Consider the following 14055-nt stretch of genomic DNA (forward strand, 5'->3'; position numbering starts at 1 on the left):
CGCCTCCAACTCAATCATCAAGTTTGCAGACGACACTACAGTGGTAGGCTTGATTACCAACAACGACGAGACTGCATACAGGGAGGAGGTGAGGGCCCTCGGAGTGTGTTGTCAGGAAAATAACCACACTCAATTATCAACAAAACAAAGGAGATGATTGTGGACTTCAGGAAACAGCAGAGGGAGCAGCCCCCCTATCCACATCGACGGGACAGTAGTGGAGAGGATGGAAAGTTAAGTTCCTCGGCGTACACATCACGGACAAACTGAAATGTTCCACCCACACAGACAGCATCGTGAAGAAGGCGCAGCAGCGCCTCTTCAACCTCAGGAGGCTGACGAAATTCGGCTTGTCACCAAAAGCACTCATAAACTTCTACAGATGCACAATCGAGAGCATCCTGTCGGGCTGTATCACCGCCTGGTACGGCAACTGCTCCGCCCACAACCGTAAGGCTCTCCAGAGGGTAGTGAGGTCCGCACAACGCATCACCGGGGGCAAACTACCTGCCCTCCAGGACACCTACACCACCCGATGTCACAGGATTGCCATAAAGATCATCAAGGACAACAACCACACGAGCCACTGCCTGAGAGACTGAAAAACAGCTTATTTCTCAAGGCCATCAGACTGTTAAACAGCCACCACTAACATTGAGTGGCTGCTGCCAACATACTGACTCAATCTCTAGCCACTTTAATAATGGAAAAAATTATGTAATAAATGTATCACTAGCCACTTTATATGTTTTCATACCCTATATTACTCTTCTCATATGTATATGTATATACTGTTTATCTATATCATCTACTGCATCTTTATGTAATACATGTATCACTAGCCACTTTAACTATGCCACTTTGTTTACATACTCATCTCATATGTATATACTGCACTCTATACCATCTACTGCATCTTGCCTGTGCCGTTCGGCCGTCGCTCATCCTTATATTTATTTATATGTACATATTCTTATTCATTCCTTTACACTTGTGTGTATAAGGTAGTTGTTGTGAAATTGTTAGGTTATATTACTCGTTGGTTATTACAGCATGGTCAGAACTAGAAGCACAAGCATTTCGCTACACTCGCATTAACATCTGCTAACCATGTGTATGTGACAAATACAATTGGATTTGATCTGATCCTAACCTACGGCAGATCTAACCTAACCTACGGCAGATCTAACCTAACCTACGGCAGATCTAACCTAACCTACGGCAGATCTACTCTAACCTACGGCAGATCTACTCTAACCTACGGCAGATCTACTCTAACCTACGGCAGATCTACTCTAACCTACGGCAGATCTACTCTAACCTACGGCATATCTACTCTAACCTGCAGATCTACTCTAACCTACGGCAGATCTACTCTAACCTACGGCAGATCTACTCTAACCTACGGCAGATCTACTCTAACCTACGGCAGATCTACTCTAACCTACGGCAGATCTACTCTAACCTGCAGATCTACTCTAACCTACGGCAGATCTACTCTAACCTGCAGATCTACTCTAACCTACGGCAGATCTACTCTAACCTACGGCAGATCTAACCTAACCTACGGCAGATCTACTCTAACCTACGGCAGATCTACTCTAACCTACGGCAGATCTACTCTAACCTTCGGCAGATCTACTCTAACCTTCTGCAGATCTACTCTAACCTACGGCATATCTACTCTAACCTGCAGATCTACTCTAACCTACGGCAGATCTACTCTAACCTACGGCAGATCTACTCTAACCTTCTGCAGATCTACTCTAACCTACGGCAGATCTACTCTAACCTACGGCAGATCTACTCTAACCTACGGCAGATCTACTCTAACCTACGGCAGATCTACTCTAACCTACGGCAGATCTACTCTAACCTACGGCAGATCTACTCTAACCTACGGCAGATCTACTCTAACCTACGGCAGATCTACTCTAACCTACGGCAGATCTACTCTAACCTACGGCAGATCTACTCTAACCTACGGCAGATCTACTCTAACCTACGGCAGATCTACTCTAACCTACGGCAGATCTACTCTAACCTACGGCAGATCTACTCTAACCTACGGCAGATCTACTCTAACCTACGGCAGATCTACTCTAACCTATGGCAGATTTAATAAATCGAATCTATGACACATCTAATCTACAGCAGGTCTAACCTAATTGACGGCAGATCTAACCTAATCTCTTCTCTCTCTAGGGCTTCTGCTCCTGGTTAACAGCCATCTTCCGGATAAAGTGAGTCTCCCATAAAGTGGGTTGCGTGTGTGTGTGTGTGCGCGTGTGTGTGTTAGAGAGAGAGCGACCGATAATCAGCTGAGACAATATATCGGGCTGATATTGGCCATCAGCTTTTGATAGTCCCTTTACTTAGCAAAACTGCTGCTCTGCTAGCCACCACCCACTGAGGAATGTCTAGCTGGGAAAATCCGCAGCAAACTAGCTCATTCTCCAACCGAAAGATGCACAATTGAGAAACAGATTAATTAAGACAGTGATCAAAATCGATCTCTTGTTGCAAATATTAGTTTAGTGTAATTAATTCACTACTCATTCACTACCAGTGCTTGTTGTGGACGTGCTAGCTAAACAGACCTGTGACCTGTTAGCAAAGATTACGATAACAAACCCTTTCATCTGTGATGTTAGGTAGCTAGCCATATTATCTACTATGCTAGCTAGCTGGCTAGATAAACATATCAGTTAGGAGCTAATGGCCATGCTAGCTAGCTGGCTAGATAAACATATCAGTTAGGAGCTAATGGCCATGCTAGCTAGCTGGCTAGATAAACATATCAGTTAGGAGCTAATGGCCACGCTACCATGCTAGCTAGCTGGCTAGATAAACATATCAGTTAGGAGCTAATGGCCATGCTACCATGCTAGCTAGCTAGCTAGCTAGATAAACATATCAGTTAGGAGCTAATGGCCACGCTACCATGCTAGCTAGCTGGCTAGATAAACATATCAGTTAGGAGCTAATGGCCACGCTACCATGCTAGCTAGCTGGCTAGATAAACATATCAGTTAGGAGCTAATGGCCATGCTACCATGCTAGCTAGCTGGCTAGATAAACATATCAGTTAGGAGCTAATGGCCATGCTACCATGCTAGCTAGCTAGCTAGCTAGCTAGCTAGATAAACATATCAGTTAGGAGCTAATGGCCACGCTACCATGCTAGCTAGCTGGCTAGATAAACATATCAGTTAGGAGCTAATGGCCACGCTACCATGCTAGCTAGCTGGCTAGATAAACATATCAGTTAGGAGCTAATGGCCATGCTACCATGCTAGCTAGCTGGCTAGATAAACATATCAGTTAGGAGCTAATGGCCATGCTACCATGCTAGCTAGCTAGCTAGCTAGCTAGCTAGCTAGATAAACATATCAGTTAGGAGCTAATGGCCACGCTACCATGCTAGCTAGCTGGCTAGATAAACATATCAGTTAGGAGCTAATGGCCACGCTACCATGCTAGCTAGCTGGCTAGATAAACATATCAGTTAGGAGCTAATGGCCATGCTACCATGCTAGCTAGCTGGCTAGATAAACATATCAGTTAGGAGCTAATGGCCATGCTACCATGCTAGCTAGCTGGCTAGATAAACATATCAGTTAGGAGCTAATGGACAATGTAGCTATCCATATTATCTACTATGCTAGCTAGCTGGGACATTTACAGCTTCCAGGAATTGTGTACAGATCCTTGCGACATGGAGCCGTGCATTATCATGCTGAAACATGAGGTGATGGCGGTGGATGAATGGTACAACAATGGGGCCTCAGGATGGTCTCGTAATTGTCTCTGTGCATTCAAATTGCCATCGATAAAATCAATTGTGTTCATTGTCCGATGCCTGCCCAAACCATAACCCCACCTCCACCATGGGGCACTCTGTTTACAACGCTGACATCAGCAAACCGCTCCCCCACGCAACGCAATACACGTGCTCTGCTGTTGTGAGGCCGGTTGGACGTACAGCCAATTTATCTAATACAACCTTATGGTAGAGAAATTAACATTTAATTATCTGGCAACAGCTCTGGTGGACCTTCCTGCAGTCAGCATTTAATTGCTGCTCCCTCAACTTGAGACATCTGTGACAACTACACATTTTAGAATGGCCTTTTATTGTCCCCAGCACAAGGTGCACCCGTGTAATGATCATGCTGTTGAATCAGCTTCTTGATATGCTACACCTGTCAGGTGGATGGATTATCTTGGCAAAGGAGAAATGCTCACTAACAGGGATGTAAACAAATTTGTGCATCAAATTTGAGAGAAATAAGCTGTGCGTATGGAACATTTCTGTGATCTTTTATTTCCGCTCATAAACACTTTACATGTTGCATTTATATTTTTGTTCAGTTTTGTTCCCTTGATCACAAAATCATGACGTTACGTTGAACCCATTTGCATTGAATAGATGTTATTTTATAGTCTCTAACAGCAGTGAATATTTTTAAAACGGCCATTGATTTGACGATTGCTGCGTTAATGCACATTACTGTCTTTGGGAAATGGTGGCATCAACATTTACATATTGAATGATATTGAATATCGGCTTAAAATATCATCACCATCGATCAGCCTCCTTGACCCCCAAAAATCATTATCGGCATCGGCCCTAAAAAACATCTATATCAGTCGTTCTCAAGGTTGTGTGTGTGTGTGTGTGTGTGGTGTGGGGGGGGGTCAGCAAGAGTTAAAATGAGGTTGTAATTAGTCTTTTGTGAGTTTAACTGTCAGTGCCTGTGTTCAGAGCTCTGCACGGCTGGACCCTGGTTAGTATCTTTCTGACTGTGTTCTTGTATAAAATACTCTGTCTCAGTGACTCATGGTTAAATAAAGATTACATTTAAAAAAGACATGCTCTGTCTGTCTGTCTGTGTCTCTCTCTCTGTCTCTCTCTGTCTCTCTGTCTCTCTTGCTCTCTCTCTAGGGATGAGGAGATCAGGGAGAAGTGTGGGGAGGATGCTGTGCACTACCTCTCCTTCCAGAGGCACATCATTGGTCTGCTGGTGGTGGTGGGCGTGCTCTCAGTGGCCATCGTTCTGCCCGTCAACTTCTCAGGAAATCTATTGGGTGAGTGGGGTTTAGGGGACGGGACGGGACTTCAGGAAAGACTTGAGAGACTGTCCAGGACACTAGTCTATCTCCTGTTTCTGTAGTGAGACAGCTTGATGTACCAGGACACCCCCTGGACAGGACACTAGTCTATCTCCTGTTTCTGTAGAGAGGCAGCTTGATGTACCAGGACACCCCCTGGACAGGACACTAGTCTATCTCCTGTTTCTGTAGTGAGACAGCTTGATGTACCAGGACACCCCCTGGACAGGACACTAGTCTGTCTCCTGTTTCTGTAGAGAGACAGCTTGATGTACCAGGACACCCCCTGGACAGGACACTAGTCTATCTCCTGTTCCTGTAGTGAGACAGCTTGATGGACAGGACACCCCCTGGACAGGACACTAGTTTATCTCCTGTTCCTGTAGTGAGACAGCTTGATGTACAGGACACCCCCTGGACAGGACACTAGTCTATCTTAGGGCCTTACCCCCAATCCATCTCCTTTCATGCCAAGCAGAGGAGCATCGGGTCCCATTTTTTTTTTTGTCTTTATGACTTGACCGGGGATTGAACCCCCAACCTTCCAATCTCAGGGTGGACACTAACCACAAGGCCCTTGTGTTAATAAGATAAAGACCTAGAGGTAATTCTAGAAGTGGTGTTATTAGATTATAGACAAACCACCATTAATTACTATCAATGTTCTCCTGTGTAGAAAAAGCTGTGGTCATGCAGGGTAGATTGGACTGAAGCCATTTTAAATATATTATGTGTATCACATGAATTGAATCAGCTCCTTGTGGATTCATTTCCTCACTTTCATATAAAAATCAGATACCACCACAAACTCATCTGAAGACAAAGATGCTGAAACCCACCCATAGAAATATAATGAACTAGAACGTACAGTACATTCCCATTCAATAATCCACCCATAGAAATATAATGAACTAGAACGTACAGTACATTCCCATTCAATAACCCACCCATAGAAATATAATGAACTAGAACGTACATTCACATTCAATAATCCACCCATAGAAATATAAGAACTAGAACGTACATTCACATTCAATAATCCACCCATAGAAATATAATGAACTAGAACGTACATTCCCATTCAATAATCCACCCATAGAAATATAATGAACTAGAACGTACATTCAACAGACACACGTAATGTCCCGTTATTCTCCTGTTTCTGCCCTCTGACCTAACCATTTCCCCACACAGAGAATGATGCAGCGTAATGTCCCGTTATTCTCCTGTTTCTGCCCTCTGACCTAACCATTTTCCCCACACAGAGAATGATGCCTACAGTTTTGGACGTACCACTTTAGCCAATCTGGATGCCAAGTGAGTGATTCTACATTAGTGCTTTATTTAGGTTGCAATTACAGAAGGAATGGTTGGTGCCTGCCTGTCTGTCTGCCTGCCTGTCTGTCTGCCTGCCTGCCTGTCTTTCTGCCTGCCTGCCTGTCTTTCTGCCTGCCTGCCTGTCTTTCTGCCTGCCTGTCTTTCTGCCTGCCTGTCTTTCTGCCTGCCTGACTGTCTGTCTGACTAACTGTCTTTCTGCCTGCCTGCCTGTCTGTCTGACTACCTGTCTAACTGTCTGTATGTCTGCCTGTCTGCCTGCCTGCCTGTCTTTCTGCCTGCCTGCCTGTCTTTCTGCCTGCCTGCCTGTCTTTCTGCCTGCCTGTCTTTCTGCCTGCCTGACTGTCTGTCTGACTAACTGTCTTTCTGCCTGCCTGCCTGTCTGTCTGACTACCTGTCTAACTGTCTGTATGTCTGCCTGTCTGCCTGCCTGTCTGACTAACTGTGTTTTAATCTGTGTGTGCCTGTCTGTCTGTCTGACTAACTGTGTTTTAATCTGTGTGTGTTTGTCTGTGTGCCTGTCTAACTGTCTGTGTGCGTGTGTCTGTTTCTGCCCCCCCTCTCAGTAACATGCTGCTGTGGCTCCACACCACCTTTGCGTTCCTCTACCTGTTGCTGACCGTGTACAGCATGAGACGACACACCTCCAAGATGCACTACAGAGAGGACGATCTGGTGGGTGGTATGAGCGCACACACACACACACACACACACACACACACACCTCCAAGATGCACTACAGAGAGGACGATCTGGTGGGTGGTATGAACACACACACACACACACACACACACACACACTCCACCCATTTCCTAAATATCCCTCCACTACCAGGCTGTAGATGTACCAGGTCAATGTGAAAACTCCACTGTATCTTCATTTGTTTGCTCTTTTTTTTATTTTTAGGTGAAACGCACTTTATTTGTCAACGGGATCTCCAAGTATGCAGAGGAGAAGCACATCAAGCAACACTTTGAGTAAGTGCTGTCTGTTTCCTGTAATCTGGCAACACTGAGTAAGTGCTGTCTGTTTCCTGTAATCTGGCAACACTTTGAGTAAGTGCTGTCTGTTTCCTGTAATCTGGCAACACTGAGTAAGTGCTGTCTGTTTCCTGTAATCTGGCAACACTTTGAGTAAGTGCTGTCTGTTTCCTGTAATCTGGCAACACTGAGTAAGTGCTGTCTGTTTCCTGTAATCTGGCAACACTTTGAGTAAGTGCTGTCTGTTTCCTGTAATCTGGCAACACTGAGTAAGTGCTGTCTGTTTCCTGTAATCTGGCAACACTTTGAGTAAGTGCTGTCTGTTTCCTGTAATCTGGCAACACTTTGAGTAAGTGCTGTCTGTTTCCTGTAATCTGGCAACACTGAGTAAGTGCTGTCTGTTTCCTGTAATCTGGCAACACTTTGAGTAAGTGCTGTCTGTTTCCTGTAATCTGGCAACACTTTGAGTAAGTGCTGTCTGTTTCCTGTAATCTGGCAACACTTTGAGTAAGTGCTGTCTGTTTCCTGTAATCTGGCAACACTTTGAGTAAGTGCTGTCTGTTTCCTGTAATCTGGCAACATTGAGTAAGTGCTGTCTGTTTCCTGTAATCTGGCAACACTTTGAGTAAGTGCTGTCTGTTTCCTGTAATCTGGCAACACTGAGTAAGTGCTGTCTGTTTCCTGTAATCTGGCAACACTTTGAGTAAGTGCTGTCTGTTTCCTGTAATCTGGCAACACTGAGTAAGTGCTGTCTGTTTCCTGTAATCTGGCAACACTTTGAGTAAGTGCTGTCTGTTTCCTGTAATCTGGCAACACTTTGAGTAAGTGCTGTCTGTTTCCTGTAATCTGGCAACACTTTGAGTAAGTGCTGTCTGTTTCCTGTAATCTGGCAACACTGAGTAAGTGCTGTCTGTTTCCTGTAATCTGGCAACACTTTGAGTAAGTGCTGTCTGTTTCCTGTAATCTGGCAACACTTTGAGTAAGTGCTGTCTGTTTCCTGTAATCTGGCAACACTTTGAGTAAGTGCTGTCTGTTTCCTGTAATCTGGCAACACTTTGAGTAAGTGCTGTCTGTTTCCTGTAATCTGGCAACACTGAGTAAGTGCTGTCTGTTTCCTGTAATCTGGCAACACTTTGAGTAAGTGCTGTCTGTTTCCTGTATCTGGCAACAATGAAACCCATTCCCTAGTAGTCTCTCTGAGAGTAGTCTGTCAACAGGGCTACATTATATTACTTACTTGTCCTGACCCCGTGTGTGTGTGTGTGTGTGTGTGTGTGTGTGTGTGTGTGTGTGTGTGTGTGTGTGTGTGTGTGTGTTTGGGTCCATGAGTCCCGGCCCTATACAGACAATAGCAGGCCTATCTGTGTGATTGCTCCTAACAAAAAAAAGCCTATGAGCTGAGTCATGTGAGTCGTGTGTTAGGCTGTAGGAGGGGCTGGGGGACACACACTGGGAGGAACCGGGTCGGGGCTAGATCACCAAATAGTATTACACTAAATCTAATGTTGTTCATCACCGGCAGACGACCGGCTCTTCCCGTGTTCCAGAAATACCTCTTTCTCCTGTAGCCTCGTCTGTCTCTTCACATGTAAAGGAGTGAAGACCCATACTTGTGAGACAGAGAAATGTCAGAGAGAGACTTCAGCCGGAGGGAGGGAGGGGGAGAGTGGGAGAGAGAGACTTCAGCCAGTGGGAGAGAGAGAGAGACTTCAGCCAGTGGGAGAGAGAGAGAGAGAGGCTTCAACCAGTGGGAGAGAGAGTGAGAGAGGCTTCAGCCAGTGGGAGGGAGAGTGAGAGAGGCTTCAGCCAGTGGGAGGGAGAGTGAGAGAGGCTTCAGCCAGTGGGAGGGAGAGTGAGAGAGGCTTCAGCCAGTGGGAGGGAGAGTGAGAGAGGCTTCAGCCAGTGGGAGGGAGAGTGAGAGAGGCTTCAGCCAGTGGGAGAGAGAGTGAGAGAGGCTTCAGCCAGTGGGAGAGAGAGTGAGAGAGGCTTCAGCCAGTGGGAGGGAGAGTGAGAGAGGCTTCAGCCAGTGGGAGGGAGAGTGAGAGAGGCTTCAGCCAGTGGGAGGGAGAGTGAGAGAGGCTTCAGCCAGTGGGAGAGAGAGTGAGAGAGGCTTCAGCCAGTGGGAGAGAGAGTGAGAGAGGCTTCAGCCAGTGGGAGAGAGAGTGAGAGAGGCTTCAGCCAGTGGGAGAGAGAGTGAGAGAGGCTTCAGCCAGTGGGAGAGAGAGTGAGAGAGGCTTCAGCCAGTGGGAGAGAGAGTGAGAGAGGCTTCAGCCAGTGGGAGAGAGAGTGAGAGAGGCTTCAGCCAGTGGGAGAGAGAGTGAGAGAGGCTTCAGCCAGTGGGAGAGAGAGGCTTCAGCCAGTGGGAGAGAGAGGCTTCAGCCAGTGGGAGAGAGAGGCTTCAGCCAGTGGGAGAGAGAGGCTTCAGCCAGTGGGAGAGAGAGGCTTCAGCCAGTGGGAGGGAGAGACTTCAGCCAGTGGGAGAGAGAGTGAGAGAGACTTCAGCCAGTGAGAGAGAGAGACTTCAGCCAGTGAGAGAGAGAGAGAGAGACTTCAGCCAGTGAGAGAGACTTCAGCCAGTGGGAGAGAGAGTGAGAGAGACTTCAGCCAGTGGGAGAGAGAGTGAGAGAGACTTCAGCCAGTGGGAGAGAGAGTGAGAGAGACTTCAGCCAGTGGGAGAGAGAGTGAGAGAGACTTCAGCCAGTGAGAGAGAGAGAGAGAGACTTCAGCCAGTGAGAGAGAGAGAGACTTCAGCCAGTGAGAGAGAGAGAGAGAGAGAGACTTCAGCCAGTGAGAGAGAGAGAGACTTCAGCCAGTGAGAGAGAGAGAGACTTCAGCCAGTGAGAGAGAGTGAGAGACTTCAGCCAGTGAGAGAGAGAGAGAGAGAGACTTCAGCCAGTGAGATAGAGAGAGAGAGACTTCAGCCAGTGGGAGAGAGAGACTTCAGCCAGTGGGAGAGCGAGACTTCAGCCAGTGAGAGAGGCTTCAGCCAGTGAGAGAGAGAGAGAGTGAGAGAGACTTCAGCCAGTGGGAGAGAGAGACTTCAGCCAGTGAGAGAGGCTTCAGCCAGTGAGAGAGAGAGAGAGTGAGAGAGACTTCAGCCAGTGGGAGAGAGAGTGAGAGAGACTTCAGCCAGTGGGAGAGAGAGTGAGAGAGACTTCAGCCAGTGGGAGAGAGAGAGAGAGAGACTTCAGCCAGTGAGAGAGAGAGAGAGAGAGAGACTTCAGCCAGTGAGAGAGAGAGAGAGAGAGAGAGAGACTTCAGCCAGTGAGAGAGAGAGAGAGACTTCAGCCAGTGATAGAGAGGGAGAGACTTCAGCCAGTGAGAGAGAGAGAGAGAGAGACTTCAGCCAGAGAGAGAGAGAGAGACTTCAGCCAGAGAGAGAGAGAGAGACTTCATCCAGTAGCCTAGAGAGAGATGAGACCGAGACCCACGTGAGGTTTGGCCGGTAGCCTAGAGAGAGACCCACGTGAGGTTTGGCCAGTAGCCTCAGGGAGAGACCCACGTGAGGTTTGGCCAGCAGCCTAGGGAGAGACCCACGTGAGGTTTGTCCAGTAGCCTCAGAGAGAGACCCACGTGAGGTTTGGCCAGTAGCCTCAGAGAGAGACCCACGTGAGGTTTGGCCAGTAGCCTCAGAGAGAGACCCACGTGAGGTTTGGCCAGTAGCCTCAGAGAGAGACCCACGTGAGGTTTGGCCAGTAGCCTCAGAGAGAGACCCACGTGAGGTTTGGCCAGTAGCCTCAGAGAGAGACCCACGTGAGGTTTGGCCAGTAGCCTCAGAGAGAGACCCACGTGAGGTTTGGCCAGTAGCCTCAGAGAGAGACCCACGTGAGGTTTGGCCAGTAGCCTCAGAGAGAGACCCACGTGAGGTTTGGCCAGTAGCCTCAGAGAGAGACCCACGTGAGGTTTGGCCAGTAGCCTCAGAGAGAGACCCACGTGAGGTTTGGCCAGTAGCCTCAGAGAGAGACCCACGTGAGGTTTGGCCAGTAGCCTCAGAGAGAGACCCACGTGAGGTTTGGCCAGTAGCCTCAGAGAGAGACCCACGAGAGGTTTGTCCAGTAGCCTCAGAGAGAGACCCACGTGAGGTTTGGCCAGTAGCCTCAGAGAGAGACCCACGTGAGGTTTGGCCAGTAGCCTCAGAGAGAGACAGAGAGCCATGTGTGACACCTTAGGACAGGAAACCAATGTAATGTTCATCCTATTGAATGTTTTTGATGTAATAAAATGTCATTGGATTACAGTCCTGTAATAGTGAAGATGATAAAATGTCATTAGATCACTAGAATAAGGAGGCTGCATCATGTCCTCAATTTGACAGGCTTTGTATGTGAATCTAATCCACTTCTCTGTCATCGTGTTGTCGTCCTGTACAGTTTAGTGGCTGTGGTCACTGTGACCATAGAAACAGAATGACTAGAACAGACATCGCCTTTCACATTCAAGGGCAACTCCACCACATCTCAACCTCCTGTTCATTATCTCAGCACCAAACCAGAGTCTATATATGAACACAGCATGTTTCTGTTCATTATCTCAGCACCAAACCAGAGTCTATATATGAACACAGCATGTTTCTGTTCATTATCTCAGCACCAAACCAGAGTCTATATATGAAAACAGCATGTTTCTGTTCATTATCTCAGCACCAAACCAGAGTCTATATATGAACACAGCATGTTTCTGTTCATTATCTCAGCACCAAACCAGAGTCTATATATGAACACAGCATGTTTCTGTTCATTATCTCAGCACCAAACCAGAGTCTATATATGAAAACAGCATGTTCCTGTTCATTATCTCAGCACCAAACCAGAGTCTATATATGAACACAGCATGTTTCTGTTCATTATCTCAGCACCAAACCAGAGTCTATATATGAACACAGCATGTTTCTGTTCATTATCTCAGCACCAAACCAGAGTCTATATATGAACACAGCATGTTTCTGTTCATTATCTCAGCACCAAACCAGAGTCTATATATGAACACAGCATGTTTCTGTTCATTATCTCAGCACCAAACCAGAGTCTATATATGAACACAGCATGTTTCTGTTCATTATCTCAGCACCAAACCAGAGTCTATATATGAACACAGCATGTTTCTGTTCATTATCTCAGCACCAAACCAGAGTCTATATATGAACACAGCATGTTTCTGTTCATTATCTCAGCACCAAACCAGAGTCTATATATGAAAACAGCATGTTCCTGTTCATTATCTCAGCACCAAACCAGAGTCTATATATGAACACAGCATGTTTCTGTTCATTATCTCAGCACCAAACCAGAGTCTATATATGAACACAGCATGTTTCTGTTCATTATCTCAGCACCAAACCAGAGTCTATATATGAACACAGCATGTTTCTGTTCATTATCTCAGCACCAAACCAGAGTCTATATATGAACACAGCATGTTTCTGTTCATTATCTCAGCACCAAACCAGAGTCTATATATGAACACAGCATGTTTCTGTTCATTATCTCAGCACCAAACCAGAGTCTATATATGAACACAGCATGTTTCTGTTCATTATCTCAGCACCAAACCAGAGTCTATATATCCTTCTCTGTGACATCACAGGGTGGGATTAAAAATTTAAAAAACTGATTTTTCAAAACCAGCAACGGATTTCTAGTCCAAGGGAGGGTATTTCCTGTCTCCCCCCACAGTACTGCCGATGTCATGGTGTGTGTAACTTCTAGTCCAAGGGAGGGTATTTCCTGTCTCCCCCCACAGTACTGCCGATGTCATGGTGTGTGTAACTTCTAGTCCAAGGGAGGGTATTTCCTGTCTCCCCCCACAGTACTGCCGATGTCATGGTGTGTGTAACTTTTTGCAGATGTCATCAGGTAGTGATTTTGAACTTCATATTTTTTTTCCTACAAAACATAGAAACGTTCCGTTTTTGTTGACACTGTTGGAGATAATGAGGTTGGAAAGTGGTGGAGTTTAACCTTTAACCTCCTGTGCTGGGCGGCCCTGTGTCCGAATTGAGTGTACCTATGCGCGTACTCTCTAAATTCAGTGGTCTAAGACCTCTGGGTTATGGGCTAGGGGTTGACCACCTCCCCCATTCTAGTCATTCTATTTCTACTGTGTCTGTGATACATGTGTTCCTCAGTCGGTAGAGCATGGTGCTTGCAAACGTCAAGGGTCGTGGGTTCAATTCCCGCAGGCGCAAACCACATGGGGGGGGGGGGGGATTATTGACGTGTGATTAAGGTGCTTTGGATAAAAGCGTCTGTTCAATGGCAATATATTATAGTACTGAGACATCAGAGAGACTTCAGCCAGTTCGAAAGACCTGCTGTAGACTTCTACATACAGATTTCTCTGTTTCTATAACTTGAATCTTTCCCATCTCTTCTGTGTCTCTTCCGTCTGTCTTTCTCTCTCTCCGTACAGACAGGCCTATGAAAACTGCTGTGTTCTCGAGGCTCGTATCTGCTACGATGTGGCCAAGCTGATGTCGCTCAACTCAGAAAGGTAAAGTCGTTTCTCTGCTTGACTGTGTCACTGTCTGTAGCAATACCATAGGACGCGACTTGGATATAACCTGTTTTTTTTTTGCATGGACATTGCCATTTGAGGGATTCCACCATTTTAAAGTAGTCAACTTGGT

At 46.4% G+C, this 14055-nt stretch overlaps 1 protein-coding gene across 4 annotated transcripts in view; it reads left to right on the forward strand.

Annotated features, from left to right (window-relative positions):
* Positions 1 to 14055, forward strand: part of LOC110499566 (CSC1-like protein 2) — an 81430-nt gene that overhangs the window by 31131 nt on the left and 36244 nt on the right. For 3 of the 4 annotated variants that reach the window (XM_036956413.1, XM_036956411.1, XM_036956412.1), the window contains 6 exons: positions 2206 to 2243; positions 4949 to 5091; positions 6381 to 6432; positions 7017 to 7125; positions 7357 to 7427; positions 13839 to 13919. In XM_036956413.1, the coding sequence (XP_036812308.1) occupies positions 2206 to 2243; positions 4949 to 5091; positions 6381 to 6432; positions 7017 to 7125; positions 7357 to 7427; positions 13839 to 13919 (494 nt within the window). Of the gene's footprint in view, positions 1 to 2205; positions 2244 to 4948; positions 5092 to 6380; positions 6433 to 7016; positions 7126 to 7173; positions 7206 to 7356; positions 7428 to 13838; positions 13920 to 14055 lie in introns of those variants that run through there. The other variant, XM_036956414.1, reaches the window with a different exon arrangement.

The sequence above is a fragment of the Oncorhynchus mykiss genome, chromosome 20, assembly GCF_013265735.2.
Source record: "Oncorhynchus mykiss isolate Arlee chromosome 20, USDA_OmykA_1.1, whole genome shotgun sequence".
NCBI classification, from domain to species: Eukaryota; Metazoa; Chordata; class Actinopteri; order Salmoniformes; family Salmonidae; genus Oncorhynchus; species Oncorhynchus mykiss.